This window comes from Ursus americanus, chromosome 21 (genome assembly GCF_024610735.1).
Source record: "Ursus americanus isolate L20-20 chromosome 21, mUrsAme1.1.p, whole genome shotgun sequence".
Classification (NCBI taxonomy): domain Eukaryota; kingdom Metazoa; phylum Chordata; class Mammalia; order Carnivora; family Ursidae; genus Ursus; species Ursus americanus.
Window position 1 is genome coordinate 23,179,162 of NC_142147.1, and position 19,059 is coordinate 23,198,220.

At 54.7% G+C, this 19,059-nt stretch overlaps 2 protein-coding genes across 6 annotated transcripts in view; one reads left to right on the forward strand and one right to left on the reverse strand.

The window, feature by feature from the left end:
* The window catches only part of PRMT7 (protein arginine methyltransferase 7), a 44,588-nt gene extending 38,690 nt beyond the window's left edge, over window positions 1-5,898 (forward strand). For all 4 annotated transcript variants that reach the window (XM_045815049.2, XM_087870520.1, XM_087870521.1 and 1 more), the window contains 5 exons: window positions 2,398-2,559; window positions 3,673-3,747; window positions 4,533-4,693; window positions 5,384-5,480; window positions 5,674-5,898. In XM_045815049.2, the coding sequence (XP_045671005.1) occupies window positions 2,398-2,559; window positions 3,673-3,747; window positions 4,533-4,693; window positions 5,384-5,480; window positions 5,674-5,850 (672 nt within the window). In that variant the 3' untranslated portion in view covers window positions 5,851-5,898. The remainder of the gene's footprint in view (window positions 1-2,397; window positions 2,560-3,672; window positions 3,748-4,532; window positions 4,694-5,383; window positions 5,481-5,673) is intronic.
* Window positions 5,899-6,804: 906 nt separating this feature from the next.
* SMPD3 (sphingomyelin phosphodiesterase 3) overlaps window positions 6,805-19,059 on the reverse strand; it is a 79,658-nt gene continuing 67,403 nt past the window's right edge. For both annotated transcript variants that reach the window (XM_045815051.2, XM_045815053.2), the window contains exons 4-9: window positions 14,453-14,528; window positions 14,168-14,323; window positions 12,494-12,583; window positions 12,127-12,190; window positions 10,041-10,203; window positions 6,805-9,776 (exon numbers count right to left, since the gene is read on the reverse strand). In XM_045815051.2, the coding sequence (XP_045671007.2) occupies window positions 9,675-9,776; window positions 10,041-10,203; window positions 12,127-12,190; window positions 12,494-12,583; window positions 14,168-14,323; window positions 14,453-14,528 (651 nt within the window). In that variant the 3' untranslated portion in view covers window positions 6,805-9,674. The remainder of the gene's footprint in view (window positions 9,777-10,040; window positions 10,204-12,126; window positions 12,191-12,493; window positions 12,584-14,167; window positions 14,324-14,452; window positions 14,529-19,059) is intronic.

Sequence of the window (19,059 nt, forward strand, 5' to 3'; positions counted from 1 at the left end):
TTTCACTGGTCATGTCTTTGAGGTTCATCCGTGTTGTCGAATATGCTGGGACTTTGTTCCTTTTTAATGCTGAATAGTATGCTGTGCTGCGTTTTGTTTCTCCAGTCCCCTGTTGTGGATATTTTGGATTGTTTCAGAAACCATTTTTGGCCTTTAAAATAATGCTGCTGTGAACATTTCTTTTTCTTTTTCTTTAGTTTTAGGAGGGAAATGATGCAGCTAGATCTTTTAATTTAAATGCGTTTAAAATTTTTATTTATTCAATTAATCTCTGTGCCCAGCGTGGGGCTCCAAATCATGACCCCGAGATCAAGAGTCCCATGCCCTTCTGACCGAGCCAGCCAGGTGCCCCACTGCTGCTGTGAGCATCGATATATGTGTTTGTGAGGATATATGTTTTTAATTCTCTTAGATGCGTAAGCTTGGAATTGCTGGGTACTGCTACACTGTTGTCCAAAGCAGCTGTACCATTTTACATCCCCACTAGTAACATGTATGAAAGTTCCAATTTTTCTGTATCTTTATCAATACTTTGTACTGTCATTTTTATTACGGTCATTTTAGCGGGTGTGTAGTAATGTCTCATAGTTTTGATTTGTATTTGCCTAGTGACTAGTGATGTTGAACACCTTTCCATGTGCTCCTTAGCTGTTCCATGTCTAGTCTGGTGACATAGCTATTCTTTTGCGCATTTTTTCCCCCATGCCTTTTTTTTTTAAGAGTGTTTTTGAGATATAATTCACATATCATACAATTCACCCACTTAAAATGTGAAATTCAGTGATTTAGTATATTCATAAGGTCATACAATCATCACTACAATTTGTTTGAGAACATTTTCATCACCTAAAATGAAACCCTGTGCACATTAGCAGTCACTTCCCATTCGCCCCCATCCTCCCAGCCTCCAGGCAACACCCAATCTTTGTCCAGGGATTTTTAGATTCTGGACATTTCACATAAATGGAATTATATATGTGTGGTCTGTTTGTGACTGGCTACTTTCAAGGTTCATCCACATTGTAGCATAAATCAGTACTACATTTCTTTTTACTGCTGAAGAATATTCCATGCCGTGGATAGACCATGGACACTTGGGTTGTTTCTACTTTTTGGCTGCAATGAATGCCGCTGTCTGAACATTCAGTACAAGTTGCACTTTTTTTTGTCCTTCTCATAGATGAGGGTTAAAAAAGTACTCCGGTTCTGTAAGCCACTGATAGTGGCGCACTGGCGAGCCGCCAGGTCACTAGAGTGGTGACTAGAAGGGATGAGACAAGGCATTCTTGCCTTGTTCCAGTGTTGCAGGGCCAGCTCTTTTCTGTCTTCAATATTTCCTTTCCTTGTGCATCGTCCTTACCTCAGCTGGATACCCAGATGTCGTCTCAGACCGGCCCCTGCCTTGATGCCCATCTGCTGGGGCCCACCCCTGGGTGCCCTTTTTCCTCAGCATCTGCCACATCTCCCCGTCCTTCCTTCTGTGCAGTCCCTGCTCCTTGCTTGGACCATTGTAGTACTCAGCCAAGTCCTCTCCTGTGCCCATGCTCCCTGTGGGTGGTATCTCCACATGCTTCATGATTGTCAGAGGGCTCTTTCTAAAACACATTCCTTCTCATTTTGAACCCCTGATGAAAGCACTTAGAGATCCCCTCTTACCTCCAGGAAAGAGTCCAGTCCCCTTGACCTGTCATCACCTGCTTTAGGCTACCTTGCTCCTCTCCATTTCTGTGGCTTCACCCTTTACCAGTTCTATCCTGTTTGCTCATGTAACAAGCTCCTGAAGGGCCTTGCTCTCATTCCGGTGCTTTTGCCCTTGCATCCCTCCATTAGAATCCTCTGTCCTCTGCTTTTCTGGCTCCTAGTCATGCGTTTGTTCATTTACTTGGCAAACATTTACTGACCATCTGCTCAGGGCCAGGTACTTTGCAGGGTGCTGGGGTACTGTGCTGCCAGTGTCCCCACTTCCGTGGTGCTGAAAACCTAGTGAGGAAACCTGCTAGAGGAGCACTGATAACAGTTTGTCATGATAAGCTATGAGTGGCGATCTACCTACAGGATACCATTCAGGAAGCCCTTCCTGATGCTGTTCCCTCTGGGGTCCCTCCACATATCCCTTCCTCGCCTCTATTTGTCAGAGCTTACTGCGCTGTACAAGGATGGCCCCAGCCCTGTCTGTTCCCTCTTCCCCTCTGCGCTCCTGAGGGCAGGGCTCATGTCTGCTTCTCATCTTTGTGTCCTTCAGGGCAAGTGCAGACCTGGCATGCTTGTTGGTGACTGAGTGAGTGAGTGAGTGAATGTCTTTTTATTTCCATGCTTCCCACAAAACTTGTAACCTGCCTTCGCTCTTTAGCTGGATCATTCTGACGCCTTGGTCCTGCCTCTTGCCTTGATTGCCAGGTCTCTCTCCTCCTGGGCGAGCCATTCTTTGCCACCAGCCTGCTGCCGTGGCACAACCTGTACTTCTGGTACGTGCGGACTGCCGTGGACCAGCATCTGGGGCCTGGCGCTGTGGTGCTGCCTCAGGTTGCCTCGCTGCACGCTGTGGTCGTGGAGTTCAGGGTAGGCCACCCCGACATTGTTGCAGAAGGGGTGGGAGGCGGGGGGCCTTGTGTTCTTGCAGAGACCTTGGGTGCAGATGGAGCAGTGTGAGTCCTGACGATAGGAGTCTGTGCGTTTCTGTATCAGCTCACTGCAGGGTTGAATGGAAAAGGCTTGCCTTTGTACAAGTGCGGTAATCTGGCATATGAAATGGAAGTGGCTGTGTGTTGTCATTTTACAGTTATCCCTTATCAGAATAATTTAAAAAATATAAATGAAGAGTTTCAGAAGACATGCTGTGCGGCTTGCTCTGCTCTTACTAAGAGCTGATGCGCCAGTTGTTAAAAGCATTTTGAGATGGAAAGTCAGCTTCTTTATGCAAGAAAAAATTGAAAAGCTTCGTTTTAATTTTCTCATCAAAGCAGAACCAGTCACAAAGTGGTTTTGGGAAAGGCGTTTCTTCTGAAAGGATTTTGAAATGCTTTCAACCTGAGAAGTAGAGTGACCCTCCTTTGATATTTCTTTGATAAGAGCAACAGCATCCATTGGCAGCTCAGTGGCTCTGTCACTTATTTTCTGGGCATATCTTCCATGTTGTTGATTTACCTGATGAGATTCCACAGGAGTTCTGGCTTTCATGGCCTGGGAGGGATTGTGGGAACGACGCTCATTCCCAGGCATGTATCCTGGAAATGGGACACAGAATTGGTTGGCCTGCGTGCACTTCTGGTCCCTTCCATTGTCCTCGTTTTCTGTTCATAGATGCAGAGCCTCAGGGACTAGTTTATAGATTTCTTCCCAAAGAAACCCCATCCCAGTGGCTCTGGCCGATTGCCCCCTGTAGGAGTGGACTTGGGCTCATGTGAGACTTGGGCAGATTTGAATGACCATCCTGGATCCTTGATATCTCTGAGCCCCTTCAAGTTTGGGGTCTCTTCCAAGTGTGTGGGAGCAGCAAGGTGTGCCTCACTTTGGGGCTGGGGCACCCCCAGCCCGGTTTCACTGATCCTTCTTGAGCACTTGTCACCATGCTTCCGTGTCTCTGGGTGGGTGTGGATGCCAGTGTGCTGTCCTACAGAACCTTTGATGTCCATCCCCAGCTGGGTGTCGACAAGGGCTGTGCCTTCCTCACAGGACCTGTGGAGGATCCGGAGTCCCTGTGGTGACTGCGAAGGCTTTGATGTGCACATCATGGATGACATGATTAAGGTAGGTGGGGCCACCGTTCCTCCCTGCAGTGTCCCACCCACCCACTCCGTGCGGCCACAGCATCCTGCCCCTCCCACTTTACACAGTGCAAGTGAACCTGTAGATCCTGAGTCTGGCCCAGTTTCTTACCCCACCCATCACCCCTGCCCTTTGGGCTGCACCTTGCGCCCCCTCACTGCTTGGCTTTATACACTCTCTTTGCCGCCAACTCTTGTGTCACCTTCAGTCAGCAGCCTAGAGAACACCTGTGGGGAAGCTTCCCTGCCCAGCCCCGTTCTCAGCTGGAGGCTAGTGTCTCCAGGCACTGTGACTCCTGTCTCCCTCTAGACTGGTACCCTCATGTCTGGTGACCTGGCTGGTATAGTGCTCAGGAAGGGTCAGTGAATGGGCAAGTGTCCAAGTGCCAGATGTTTGGTTTTTTTAAATTTTCTTAACCAGTGCAGATATTTGGTCCTCAGGGTAGCTCATATGATGGGCACTGTCATCTCATTTTAATAGAGAGATAATGAGGCTTAGGTGAAGTGACTCGCTGAGGAGACACTTTTACACGTTAGCAGGGAATGGAGAAGGCAGCTGGTCTAATCCAGGTGCCTGTGGTCTTTTCTGTGAGGACCCGCTGCCCCAGGAACCTACTGCAGCAGTTACTCTGAGGGACCTGGGCCAAGGAGGTGAAGGACCACGGACCTAGACCATGGAGACTGGACATGAGCCCCTTTTCCCTAGACTGTCAGCTCTGTGTCTGTTTCTACACACACACACACACACACACCCCTTAACCTTCTCAGCGTGCCCTGGACTTCAGGGAAAGCAAGGAGGCCGAGCCCCACCCGCTGTGGGAATACCCATGCCGACGCTTGTCTGAGCCCCAGCAGATCCTGACCTTTGATTTTCGGCACCCGGTCCCCCTGCACCCGCTCCGTGCTGAGGGCTCCATCGAGCTAAGGAGGTGAGAACAGCTTCCAGGGTGCAGCAAGTGGGGGAAGAGATGGTAGGGGCCTGCTTTCTGTCTAGTTATTGCCCAGGTGACTCAGCCCTTACTTCGGCTGCTTTCATGTGGGTGGGATCACCTCCTTGTCTGGGCCTCGCCCTTCCTGGTCCAAAGTGGCCCTGAGTCTGTAGCAGGTCCCCACAGCCCCTGAGTGTGTGCAGGTAGAGAGGGAGAACCAACGTGGGCTTTGCACAGCCCCCCACATCTGCAGCTCCCTTTGAGCTCAGCGTCATGACGATCAGAGGTGTAGAGAAACGTGATTTTTTGGTTGCTATAGTTACTCATTGGGCCATTTTCCCTGAACTCTGCTGGGAATGAAAGCAGGTTAGGAATTGGTAAGGGCTGCCTATTGTGAGGCACAGTTGGGCCGTCCAGCTCCAGCTCCCTTCATTGCTTCCCTGAGGACACACCCTGGCCCCATGGTTCCTCTAAGTGCTTGGCCAGGCTGCAGGGAGCAAGCAGGGCTCTGGGTTGTTCTTTTTGCTCAGCGTTTTACCAAGTGGCCTTTAGCCAGGTGGTATTAGCAGTCTCCGGACCTGGCAGGAAGGAAAGATCAGAGATTTCTGGAAGGCAGAGGGAAGCTGTGGCTCTGCCTATCTATCTCTTGCGTGGCTGTTTGTCTTTGGCCCAACATCCCCCTACCCCCAGGCCTGGGAGGAGCCACGGGGCCGTCCTGTGGATGGAATACCACCTGACCCCGGACAGCACTGTCAGCACCGGCCTCCTGAAGCCTGCAGAGGACAAGGTAGTGCTGTTTGCGTGAGTCCCAGAGCAGACCAGCCCCGAGAGCTGGCACTGCTCTGGGTGTCCCTGGAACAGGCGGCCCCGGGTCACCTGGCCCTGAACAGCAGCTTTTTGCTGCGAGTCGCCCGGGCTGGAGACGACCAGGAGGGGGTCCGGTGCCAGGAACCCTCACTGCCTTCTTGTTGCTCCTATAGGAAGACTGTTGCTGGAACCCGCACTGTAAGCAGGCCGTGTACTTCTTCACCACCCCGGACTGCAGGGCGCCGCGGGGCAGCCCTCGGGCCGTCAGCTACACCGTGGAGTTCCACCCCCACACCGGAGATGTCACCATGGATTTCACACTCTCAGACACCGTGGAAGACGGGTGTTGACCCTCACTTGTTGAGAAATAAAGTGGCCCGAGGGCTCTGGGCTCTAAATGGCGTGAAGGCCCCTCTCTTTTCAGGGCCCAGTTAGACCTCTGGGCTCAGAGGAGCCCTCTTCCCTGTTGCGTTTTTGCATCTCCAGTTCCTCGCTTTGGGTTTGAGGGGCAGCACGAGCTGCTGACTGAATTTGGAGCCTGCCGTGGTTCTGAAGTGCTCAGAAAACTCTCACGTGGCAGTGTCCCTGTGTTGGGAGCTGGCCGGGCCGGGCGGGTTGTGTGCTCTCAGCTGTGCAGAGCCGGGGTGGATGTGCTGTCCGTGCGGGAGCCGGCCTGGCCTCTACTTGGGAATTCTGGGTCCCTCCTGTCTGGCTCCAGCTGGGAGGGGCTTCTAGAGGCAGAGATGCTGACTTGTGGCTAGGTCCTGGGCCTGGCAGGGCCGTCCTTGTGTTGGGTGACGTTACCCAGGTATATCCATAAGTGTCTGGCCTCGGTGTGCCGCATCCGCAGGTGGCTGAGGCTTGAGACCTGGACATCAGGCTGCTGCTCAGAGGATAGGGAAGAGGTGGTCTCAAAGCATTTCCTGAGATGCAGACCCAGCAAACCAGCCATCAGGAGGAGGAGCCAGGAGGTAAAGCCTTTTCCTGTGTGACCCCATTCTAGCAAAAGGACCTGCCGCCGCCTTGGAGGCCTGGGGCAGATGGGCACTATGTAGCCACCCCACCCCAGCCTGGTCCTTGCTTTGCTGGGGAAAACCAGAGAGTCCTGAGGAGGACCCAGCCTTGCTTCTCCCCACTCAGGGTGCCTTTCGTTCCCAGAGGGAACAAGAAGATGGTAGGAGCCCAGGTGGCCTGGTTTTCTGGCGGTTTAGGGCAGACTTAGCCATGCTGCGGAGGGGAGGCAGGAAAGGCGGGCCCCGCACAGCCTGGCCCCCGCTTGTCCCTCAAATAAGAGAATGCCAGTCTTGAGCCTCACAGTTTTATTTTCTTATTATCCATCCTTCCGTTCAGCACCAATAAAGGGAAAAAACACCTCTCTTTTCAAAATATTTTATCAAGTGTAAAGATTGTTTTTCTTCTAGGGAAGAATCGTCTGGATATATATTTGATAATATTTTTACCAAAACCTTAGGTGTGCTTACCATATAAAACCCCTAATGTCCCATGAGGATACAATACAGAAAAAAATACAGAAATTAAAAAATTGGTTTTTTTTTTTCTTTTTTAAAACAGTATTTCTAAATCTCAGCAAGTTAATACAATAGTTAAAAAGCATCAAGGTTAATATTCATACTTAAAACTCAAGGTGGTTTGGACAAATGGAAATGACCGTTTCCTTCCGAAGCTGACCCCTGCCTCCTGGCTTCTCTGGAGGAGGCCGGGCCTGGGGCAGGCATGGGGCCTTGGGTGGGGATTTGGATGACCCCTGTCCACCCCTCCTAGGCCTAGATGCCACAGAATCTGAGATCCTGGTAGTATTTTCTTTTTAAAAAAATCAAAATGGAAAAGTCTGGCTTGTGCATGGTCCTAGGAGTCCACAGCCTTGATGAAACGTGTGGTTGGGCAGTGGTGGCCTCAGTGCTGAGGCTGCGCCAGAGGGAAATGTGAGGGGAGGTGGGACGCAGGCTGGCCCGGCTCCAGGTGCCAGGGCCAGGCTGGGCAGAGGCAACCTTGTTAGGACAGGAAATGACCGAGGCACGGGGAGGTATGACTTGCCTAAGGCCGCCCTGTGAGTAGGGAGAGAAGCATGTGCCCCTGTGCCGTGGCTCCCATAGAGCTGCCCTGGGAGGGAGGTGGCTCCTTGGAGGGATGGAGGCTGGGCTGGAGTTTCTCTGCTCAGGAATCCTGGCCTCTGTCTCTCCTGTTCTCCTGGACATAGCTGACTCGAAGTCTGGGGGTCTTGGCTCAGTCCCAGCCATCCAGGAGTCGAGCATGTTCAGTTGGGCCCTGCCTGTGTGAGCAGAGATCCTGGCTGCTCCTGGGAGTGGGGGGCCCCCTGACCCCATGAAGCCTAGTCAGGGCCCTGAAGGCCAGGCCCTCGGAGGAGAGGCACAGCAGAGAGCCCAGGTGGGAGTGTGCGGTCAGTGGTGAGCAGCCCCTTCTGGCTGGGGGCTTGGTCAGGGAATGTTCCTGGCAGCAAAGCTCTCAGCCCAGACACTGCCCTGGACAAACCAGTGCCCCTGTGTGTTTGGTTCTCAGCAGTGTCCTCCTCCAGCACAGGGCCTGCCTCTGGCTGGCTGCTTGGCCCCTCGTGTAGCTCAAGTGGGTGACAAGGCACACCGTCAGCGTGCCGGCACCAGGAGGCTTCTAGTATTCGAAGGGTCCTGGTGCACTCCCCAGCCTTGCTGGGCAGAGCTGGCTCTGAGCCAGGTGGGCACAAGGTCAGGGCGCTTTAAGGAGGGGAGACCAGGGGGGTTTGTCAAGAACAGTCCTCCGAGTTGGAGGGTCCTTACACCGGGAAACAGGCACCGCCCTCCCATGCATGACCGTGGGGAACACCCCCAGGTGTGTTTGAAAAGGCAGGTGGGCAGAGGCAGTGCTGCCGTGGAGTGGGGAGCTGCGGACCTCACCTGCCAACTCTGCCATGTTCTGCCCAGGTACCCAGGGCTGGCCTTGGTCACACGGTGGCAGAGTGGGCATCTACGGGCCTGGATGCCAACCGGTACCACTCACTGCCCCAGGCAAGCAGTGGCCCCTGGCCTTCACCCCCAGCCTCCACAACTGATGAGGGTGAGGGGATAGGCCAGTTTGCACCTTGGCTTCCTGCCCCTTCATCCAGGGCCCCTGGGTCACTTTTCAAGGATGGGCCTGGGAGGACAGAGCTGCAGCCTCACCCAGAGACAGGCAGACAGTTCCTGAGCTCAGCCAGGGAAAGCTTGGTCCCAAACCAGAGAGGTGTCCAGAAGAGAAATGGGATCAGGCAGAAAGAAGAGGATGCATTGGTTTTGACAGAAGAGAAGCTATAAATCTATCATTTGGAAAACCTGAAGCCCCCCCCCCCCGCCCCTTCTTCCTGTGAAAAAGTGATATCTCTTCTCAGATTCCCTTTGCCCACTTTGAAGTCTCTTGGGGGAGCCTCTGGGGCACTGGTTGCCTGGGAGAGGGGAGCCCGAGCAGTGTTCTCCCTCATGGTTTGCAGACCCTCTAAAGTGAAGGGTGGTTTTCTTAACTTCTTCTGTTTTTCTTTTTAAAATGTAATCGCCCTTGAATGCAAGACCCTGGGAAGAGCCTGGGCTTGCTGGTAAGTGGACACAGCCCTCACGGGTCCCTGCTCACTAGCCGGAAGGACTGGAGGCAGGAGCTGGCGGCCCTGTGCCCAGGAATGCTTCTTTGGCTGGTTCTGATCGTGTTTGGAGTTTGGCCTTGGGTGAGGCCCTAGTGAGGGGTCTGTGTGGCTACGGCGTGGCACGTGACATGCGGGCAGCGTGCATGCGAGGGTGCAGGCATGCGAGACGACAGGGCAGCAGACAAAAATAATGAACCCTGGACGAAGCTTGAGAAGAGATACAAAGAGTACAGAAACCCGGTTCTCATACTAACTCCCGGGTTACAAACTAGGTTGTGCTGTAGATTTGTAGAAAATCACGTTTCGAAAGAATGGCACTGTTGGGCAGCTGCGGCTCCCAAGGCCAGCCTGACTCCTCTGTCCACGGTGAGTGCTCAGAGGTGCAGGGCGGCGCTGGTTGCAGCTCACCTGGGACTGACCGAGGCTCCCCCCAGGTCCCTGCCCTCCTCCTCCAGCACCGGGGGTGCTCGCTGGAGGGGACATGGCCAGAGAGGTGCTGCGGCTCAAAGGGCTGGCAGAGGCCCCACTGCTCGGAATGACGTGGCTTGTCTATGCCTCCTCCTCCCCTGTGGACACCATCAGCCGCATGGCCACAGGAAGGTGGTCGGTCAGGCCAGACAGCTGGGTGATAAAACTGAATTCTTCCACCTCCTGTTGGGGAGAAGCATCCCTATTAGATCCAGAGGGTATCCTGCAAAGGAGGGGCCTGGAGGGCAGGAATGGGGCTGCAGGGGGTGGGGGCTGGAGCTGGCCAGGATCTTCCTGGAGACAGAGGGGTGGGAGCATCACGTGGGCCTCAGGGTCTCTGGGACAGACCAATCTTGTTTTCAGAGGACAGCACCGTGCTGAGGGGTGCAGGGCAAGGGTCCCCTATCTACAGGCATGGCCAGGCCACCCGGCTCGCCCCAGACTCACAGCCTTCCAGTCTGGGCACAGCCCCTCCTCTGCATACAGCATGTAGTCGATGCGCCTGCCGTTGCCCTTCAGTAGGTCCTTGCGTCCCTTCTGGCCTGCCCCAGGGCTCTTGCTGGTGGGGAAGGCCAGGTACTCCCTGCGGCCTTCCTCGCTCTCCAAGACCCTGCTCAACACACAGGAAGGCACAGGAAGCAAGGTGAGCCCCTTGCCCCCTTCCCCAGGCCCCAGATCCTGAGTGTGGAGCCAGTTCTCATCCCCAAGAGAGAGAGAAGCAGGTAAGACCAAACCCCGTGTTTAAAATCTGCCTTTCCTGTGGAGCCAGAAAGGGCCTGGGGTGGAGGGACACTCAGTGTAGGCCTGTGAATTCCTGGCTGAGCCCTTGCCACTCCAGAGTCTGTCCAGGAATGTCCCACGTCCACCTTGGACTTGGCTGTGGCTGAAGTTTGGACACAGCATCACCCAGAACTGGGGCCGAGTTGGAGACAGAGGTGCAGAACAGGGCTTTTGCTCGGAGCCAGTCGGGGGTGCCTGTTTTGGGAAAGGGTCTTTGCAGGGAACCTCAGAGACTCTTCGCTCCTAGAAGTCCCCAGACCTCCTAGGACTGTTGTTTCAAGGCAACGGGGCTGGGGGAGCCAGGAGAGCACCCAGACCCTATCCCGTGACTGGACTCCTGGGTCTGTCTATCTCTGAGCGGCTATGCCACCACACCTGAGCTCTGGTCTAACACAAGGATGATCGCTGTGGGCCCCAAGACACTTTGGGGACCAGGCATGCTGAGAAAGGAACAGTGTGGGGGGCGCCTGTAGGAAGAGCATGTGACTCTTGATCTTGAGGTCGTGAGTTCGGACCCCACATCGGGTGTAGAGATTACTTAAATAAAACTTGAAACAACAACAACATGGGATGTGTCTGCCATCCCGTTTCTTGGAGGAAGGAAATTGATGTGGGTGCTTAAGTGCGGGTCAAGGATCACAGGGTATGCAAGGTGCTCGGGGAGGGGGTGGTGGTGTTAACACCCTGAATCCAGGTCTGTTGACTTCCTGTCTGCTCTTCCCTTCCTGCCAGGTTTCCTCTGCAGCCTGAGCACCCGCTGTGGAGAGCATTCACGGGAGACCTGCAGAGGGCAGGCACCGCCGACAAGACACTGCACAGGCCCGTCAGGCCAGCTAGTGCCTGGACACGCACAGCCAGCAAACATGGGTTTCTACAAGGTCTTTATCAGCCCTGAGATAAATACACTAATGACATGCAGAACATCATTATGTCTCAGAAATATAATCCATTACTGTCCTTTGCCTTTGATAATTAATTCCAGCATCAGTGATCTAAGAGTTACTGATAGTCATTTTTTAATCATCATCTCATAAAAAGATAATTTTCTCGGCATAGGATGATGTTTCAAATTTAGTCTATAATCTAATTAATTGGCTCAAATTAGCTGTGAGGAGCCACTGCCATGATTGTGCAGTCTCAGGCTGCGAGTTATAAATTGGTTTTGCTGCTGGCCTCTCAAATGTGCCCTTTATGGAAGTCTCATCAGGTTCAAGTATGAAGTTCGGCTGGGATGGAACTGTCTCTACTTTGAAAACACTGGTTTGTGTTAGCTCTGCTCATTTAATTTGCCTCACTGGTGGCTACCAGCTGCCAAGATCCCTGCAACACATGCCATCACCACGGCCCTTCCACAGGGGTCTCAGCAGCCCTTGGCCTCGCCCAGGGAGATTCTGGGCCATTTCCCGTTCTCAGGAGAGCCTCAACAGGATGAGGCTCCGGGCAGGCCGAGCTCTTCCAAAGAGAGCCTGGACTCTGGTGCTGATGTAGGAAATGCCACTGTGAGCCCCTTGTCCTGGTGGGGGGCTTCTCCTTGGTCAGACCAGCCCCCTGGGGCGTGAGGGTGGCCCAGTCTCCACCCACCCCAGCTTCAGTCCCTGAGGCCCTCACAGGCTTCCTTCCCATGGAACTGTGTTCTCAGCTCTGCCTGGCACAACCCAGCTCCCCACACCGGAGTTGGGGCTCAGTGCTTATCCCAGCCCTGGGAACCACCCTCCCCTGCACGACCGTGGCAGCACGGCCGATGGCTGCTCACTTTTGCAGATTGTCAGGGGTACACACTTCCTCATCGTAGAGGTTGTCTGTGTCCAGCAAGGTACCTGGGAACAAGGAGGCAAGAGTGGTCACTGTGGGCAGAGCCCGGCCAGCCTCTGGGAGGGCCGCCTCTCTGAGGCAGGAGACCCGAGTGAGGGCTTCAGGCCTGGGCAGTTGAGTGCCCCTATCCCTTGGAGTGGGGCCTTGGGGGCAGGGCCTGAATTCTCCCTGGGAAGCCTGTGGGGAGCCCAGCCTTGGTGTAGAGTCAGGTCTCAGCATGGTGGGTTCAGGCCTCGGCAGTGCCCCTCCTTTGCCCCGGCCCCCCTTAATGTCCCCCATCCTCCACCCTGCCTCCAGCCCCAGCTCACCAATGGCCCAGGACTTCTCCTCTCCGGGCCCCAGGCGGCAGGGGTCCTTGTAGTGTGTAAACAGGGAGTGCTGCTGCTCCAGCTTGTCATCTGTGCAAGGAGGGAGAGAGGGAATGCTGGGGGCACAGGGTGTCTGTCCTTAAGGGCTGCCTGCCTCTGCTTCTCATCAGTTACTCTGACCAGATACCACCGAGTCCCTCGGGTAATGGCCTCTGGGTGGGTTCTGTGGTCCCAGATGAAACTGTGGTTCATTTGTCACCGGTTTTCTATGCCCTCGAGAGTGAAGCCCCCTCCTCCCAACCCTGGGTTGAGCTATCCTGAGGACAGTGGTTGCTGTCCCTCTTGGCTCCCTCTGGGTGGTGCCCAGATCTGGTGGCAAACCCTGTAGGGGGCTGGCTGATGCTGCCCTGACAGGCGCTACTGCCTTCACAGACCTGGGTGCTCAGGTTGAGTGAGAGTGACCACACAAGGCTCAGAAGGAGAGGTGACCTGCCCTGGATTCCAGTTTGTCCTGCCAACTCATGGAGCCAGACACCCCCTGGGAGGAAGGACAGGCACCAAGTGGGGCCCGACCTGGTAGAACTCTCTCCGGCAGCCTCTTCCTTTGTGTGCCGCGTTCCCACACTGACTCAAGAAGATCCCAGGAGCACCCAGCATCTGGAGCTGGTACCAGGCATGTGACTTTGAGGGAACCGCGGGCTATGGTCGGGGGCTGTGCGTTCCATGGCAGACACTGTTCTCCCCACCCACCTTGGAATTGCCACCATTGTCAGGGGTTGATTTCCTGGTCATGAACCGATAGAAACAGCTGCCACCAGGTGAGGGCACCACCCTGTGCTCCAGGTAGGACCTTGAGGTCTCCTGCCTTCACTGAGGGCAAAGCCTGAGCTCACAGACCCCATGTCACTCATGCATCTTTAGTTTCTCCTGGGGCTGGGGCTGGTGTGGAAGGAGCCCAGGAGCCAGTGGGCAGACGGGGGGTGGGAGTGGGGTTTCCTCCCATCAGCTCCTTGGGCAGAGGGAAGCTCAGAGCTGCCCAAACTCCCAGGAGGTTCCTGGGATCAGTGTGATCACCAGATTAATTAAGTCAATTATTTAAAAGTTTGCCCATGATCAGTTTTTAGTCTTTAAGCCTAACGTTAGAGGCATAATTGCCAGGGTTCAAATCCCAGTCCAATCACTTCCTGTCTGTGTGACCTTGGACTAATTACTGGGCCTGTCTTGATCTCTCTGTCTCTGCTTCCTTTTCCACCCCTGTCACTGTGCTCACTCTCAGGGTTCTGAGATTGAAATGAAATAGCCGGCCCAGAAACAGCCATTAGAATCGTGCCTGGTGCAAAGCAAGAGAAGACTGAGGACTTGGTGGGAGTGTTAGCTGACTCGCCCATAGTCTGAGTTTCAGAGGCCCTGAGGCTTCTTTGTCAGAGGTTCATTTTTAGGGCATCTCTTTGTCTCCAGTAAGGAGGCCTCTGAGCTTTCTAGGCAGAGCGTGGGCTCTTCTCATTTTAGGATTTCTAGGGGGCAGAGAAATCATAGTCTTGCTAATATCTCACCCACATGCTCAACGAGGAGCAGGAAGTTCTTCAAGCTGCATTAACCCGAGCCCGTCCTGCTGTGGCTGGAGCCCATGCCCTCCCCAGCAGCCGACCCGACGGGGGAGGCCCACCACCTCACCTGAGGAGCAGTTGTCAAAGTTAAAATCTCCGCAGATGACGTCAAACGCCACCAGCTCCTCGGGGTTGGCTGTGCTGGACGAGGAGGTAGATTTTCGGAAATCAGCCAGCCAGTCCTGAAGCAGGTCCAGCTGCTCACACCGGATGGCACTGTCCTCTGTGGAGCAGAACCAGAGAGATCAGATGGCAGAGCTGCAGTCAGACCCCAGCCAGGCCCCGGCACCAACCCCAGGCCGCGGGGGGCGGATTGCCCACCCCCTGGAAAGCACGAGCCGCCAGACCCTACCTGGCAGGGCATGCAGGTGTGTGCAGGAGATGTACCCGACAATTCTTTGGTCCTGAGGTGTGCTTCCCACCTGCACCTGTTGGGGAGGAGGTGAGGTGTTGATGATGAAATCATCACTGCTCTGAGTACAAGCCCATCTCTGTCAGCTCCTGGCTCCACTTGGGCCCAGGTAAGGAACAGCACATGTCATGCTTCTAGGAGCTTCTGGTCCAGTGTGGGAGGCAGATGGATAAAGAAATACCAACCTCTGGCATGGTAAGTACCACTAGTAATTCATGCAAGACTTTCTAAGAGGAAAAATGCAAAAATCCCCACTGATTTCCTCTCTGTAACCCTGCCATCTCCTGATGACCAGAGTGTCCATGTGGATGACCCTCACGTGCCAGCCCCTCAGTTCCTTGTCCACTCCTGTCTGATGGCTCTTTCCCCCTTCCCTCAGTCACAGCCTAGACCTGATCCCACCCTGGAGCCCATCCGAAGTCCAAGTCAGACTTCGCTGGCGGCAGCCCAGCTGCAGAGCCTGACACCCTTCCGACACAGAGAGGACCCTTCCCCCGTGGCTTCATGAGAAGCCACTTCTGCTTTTTGGCAGTGGTTCCTGTTGGTTTCCCAATCTGGGATGACAGCTGAAGCCTGTCTCCATGGTACCTGTGTCATGGGCTGACCCCAGGTGCCCCATGGCCTCTATCCAGAGCCCAGTCCTCCTTCCTCCACAGCAGCCTCTGCAGGCCTTCATGCTGCACTCTCCCCAGACCTCAATTTTTGGCTCCTGCTCACTTCCTTCACTGGAGATAGAGCCCCCAAGGCGGGGGCGGGGGGTGATGGTGGAGTAGGGCTGGGGGCTCCTCTGAGGCTCCCTGCCCAAGTGCAGATGATCCTGGTGGGCTGTCTCCACAGGCTGGTGTTAACAACATCACAGACAACCCGAAACAGCCCTCAGTGGTGACCCTGCTGCAAGTCTGAGCCCTTGTCGGGGCTGTGGTCATGGAGGTAAGTGGTGCTGCCCAGCTGGCTGCTCTCCCAAGCCCTTTGGCCACAGCACAGCTGTTGGAGGCCACAGTGGGAGATTCCCCTTCCCTTGCCAGGAATGCTCCCTTGGATCATCTGTGGGTGCCTTTCCCCAGAGGTCTCTTTCTCTCTGGGCTTTCCTCCCACCTGAACCTCATCAGTCTTCCCCTAACTTCTTTAATCCATTCCAGAATGGGTTTTCTTTGATGATGAGATCATGGACGCTGGGAACTGTCCAGGGAAGGTGACTGTAGAGGCCAGTTCGTGGCTGAGGGATGTATATCTGCGGAACGTGACCCTGCCCATTCTCCAGCTAAGAGTGGCCCAGACTTGTCACCACTGCCGCATCACAGGCCCTCCGCTCTGAGAGCCTTGGGAGGCTTCCATCTTTCTTTTTGCTGCCAAAGACAGGTAGGCATTATTCTCCTCCATATTCGTTTTCACATCATTAAGCATTTTTAGCTTCCTATAGCTCCTCATCTCCTTTCCCAGCCTGGACGGATGTACATCTCTCCTTTCCCAGCACCCGGTGGGATGGACATGTGGTTACTTGATAATGGGCAGTACAGCCTGGACTGGGGGCTGTTTATAAAGTCCCATGTTCACCATTCACTTCTTGCCCACAATCCAGACCCAAACCTCGGCCTTTCAGTACCGCCACCCTTGGAATGTCTCAGGAAATCACATACCATTGATGTGTTCTGTTGCAAAAACACAACACGGTTTTAAAACCACAGTGCCCCCCAAGGGCCACACGATGGCGCTCTTGCCCCCTCTATTCCTTGGGCAATGCGTCTGTTCCCCTGAATATTATTACACTGTGAGCGCTAGTGCTTGGTGCTTCACGGACACCGCCTTGCTAGGGCCTTACAGCAGGTCGGAGGGTTATACTAAAATTATACTAGAATTGGCTCGGGGTCACGAGGCTCTGCTGGCTGAGGCAGGTTCACATAAGATGTGTGCTGCCCGAAGCCCAGCTCCTCACCCTCCTTCTCTGCTGCTTTCTCAACTGCTGGTGACTTTGCAAAGACACACTTTGACACAGTCTTAGTGTGTCAGCCCCTCACTCACTTGGCACTTGGTGTCACCTGCCTGTGCTGAGACCGGGGCAGGGACAGGGGAGGCACCACTCAGCCCTCCCCTCCCACCCCAGGAGAAAGGGCCGGGAGGGAGAGAAGACACAGGGGCAAGGCCCCAGCTACCTGTCCCTCAGCGCCTTCCAGCCAGTATCTCAGCCCCTCCCGCGATTTCTCTGCTCTCCATCAGCCCCTGAGTTGCCAGGATCCACTTCCCTACGTGCTTGAACTGATTGATTCTGCCCTGGCTTGAGTCCTCGGGAGTTGCAGAGGGTTATATTTCTCATGCAAAAACAATCATACTGAGAGGTTGCGCCTTTTAGTCTTGGTGGGCAAAGACTGGTGGGGCCCAGAATCAGGCTCTCCCTGACGTGAGCAGCAGCTAGTCCAATCCCTTCCTTCTCAGGGTGCGACAGTAGCAGGAAAGCACATTTTCCTCAGGCACAGATGCACCACAGAATAGATGGTGGGGGGAGGAGGGATGCAGATGAAGGGAGCCCTGGCCTCCACCTGCAGCCAGGGCCTGGTGGAGACTGCTGTCTTCCCAGCCCCCAGCCCCTGGCCTGTCTTCCAAATCCTCATTTATTTCACTCCTCCAGGCAGGAGAAACAGGCATGCTTTCACCAATAGATGAGCTGGGTCTGCTGTGTACGGAGCTCAAACGGCCCATTCTCCTTTCTGTCTGACTGGAGAGATAGGCAGGAAGACAGCTGGGGACCAGGGCTGAGGAAGCCACGGAGGGAACGCTGACTTGTGCTGGCTGTGCTGTGAGTGCTCCACAGAGGCCGTGTGGCCAAGCCAGGGCAGGACCAGGAGAAGGGCAGCTGGGCATGGAGGCCCCTGGGGAGTGGGGGGCCAGAGCAGAGCCCAGGACAGGTGGAGGGGCCCAGCTGAAGGCTGGGCTTCTCCGTGAAGCAGCAAGAAGTGGGCAGCAGGAGTCAGACCTGGGATGGGAGGGGGATGGGGTTGGAAGGGGAAGGACAGCCAAAAACACAGGCAGATGTGGAGGAATGGCGGGCTGGGCCATAACCGTGCAGCTGGGGCTGGTGGGGTGGACCCAGATGTATCTGAAAAGTGAAATTAGGAGCCTGGATGCAGGAGAGGGGCTCAGGGCACAGGGAGGAGTCAAGGCAGGCATGGTGGAACCTGGCTGATGGAGATGGGCAGATGATAAGTGAAAGGGAACTGTGTCCAGGAGGCAGCCAGACACAAAGTTGGGGGCTCCGGGGAGAGATGTGGGCTGGGACAAATGTGAAAGCCCTCAAGCAAGTGTGGAAATGGAGTCTGTGCAGTGACTTGCCCAGGCAGGTGAGTGGGCCTGACCCTGGTGACCACTTGGAAAGCAAGAGGCCTACCCAAGTGGGGTCGGGTTGCCCGGCTGTGGGGGCTGCCAACCCTCTGCTCAGGGTGAGAGCTGGGCAGCAGGCAGGAGGCCCACCAGGTGCTGTCAAGTCTGCGAGGTGGGAGAGGAGTTGCAAGCTGGGTTTTATGTGGAATATCTTGATTTTTACATTTTGGCCAACACGGGAAACTTTTTAATGGTGGCGTGGACCAAATTAAATATATCTGCACGCCAGTTTGAGGCTAAGGAGCAGAGGGAGCGTCAGCAGTTAAAGCCTGGGCAGGACTGGGAGCCTGGAAGGAATGGCCAGAGAGGTGAGAAGAATCTCCGCAGCAGAGAGACTGTCCCAAGAGACTGTTGTGACGTTGGTGGGTATGGTGGTCGGGGTGCCAGACCAAGGAGTGAGATGAGGGTGTGGGCTGGGGGCAGGGCCAAGGGGGTCCCCAGCTTCTGAACCATCTGTGGTAGAGCGGGTGGGAGGTAGAGGGTACGCTCTCCTCCTGAGCTTGACAACACATTCCCTCCTTCCCCCAGAAAGTCACTCCAGCTGCTGAGACAAAAATATATCCGAGGAATAGAACATTGATGAACCATATGCCAAAATGGGGAGGTAAAAGGAGTTCATTCAGTTTCAGCATCTGAGGCTGTGAGAAGAGAGTCATGGACCCCGAACTGTGGGCCTGCAGAGCCCCATGAGAACTACTGAGCACTCTGGAGTGAGCTCTGGGTCCTTTATCAAATGGCCAAACATTGCTTCCCCAAACTCTGGAAACACCAAGAGTGGCTTCTGCGTAGGGAACAGAAAGTCAACACTCGGAGCGTGTCAGGCTCAGTAGAAGATAACGGGTAATGACCAAATTACCATGGTCTAAAAACTCCTGCAATTGCATCCAAATTAGCAGAAATAATTATGATTCACTTTAATTAGTGACTATGGAGGCGAAGCCTTGGGCTGGTGGGCAGAATGCCTGGCATGGCAGCTGCGTGACAGCCAGGAGGGAGGGGGCATCCGGCCAATGAGGCTGCAGGCCTCCGTGAGCGGGCGTTTGCCCCTCCATGGACAGGGGCCCCCTGCGTCCTCTTCTTCCCTTTATCACTGCCAGCTTCACCACCGGCACCACAAGGACCCCCCAGGCCTCCAGCTCACTCCCCACCCTATGAGTGGGCACTAGGTTGCCTCC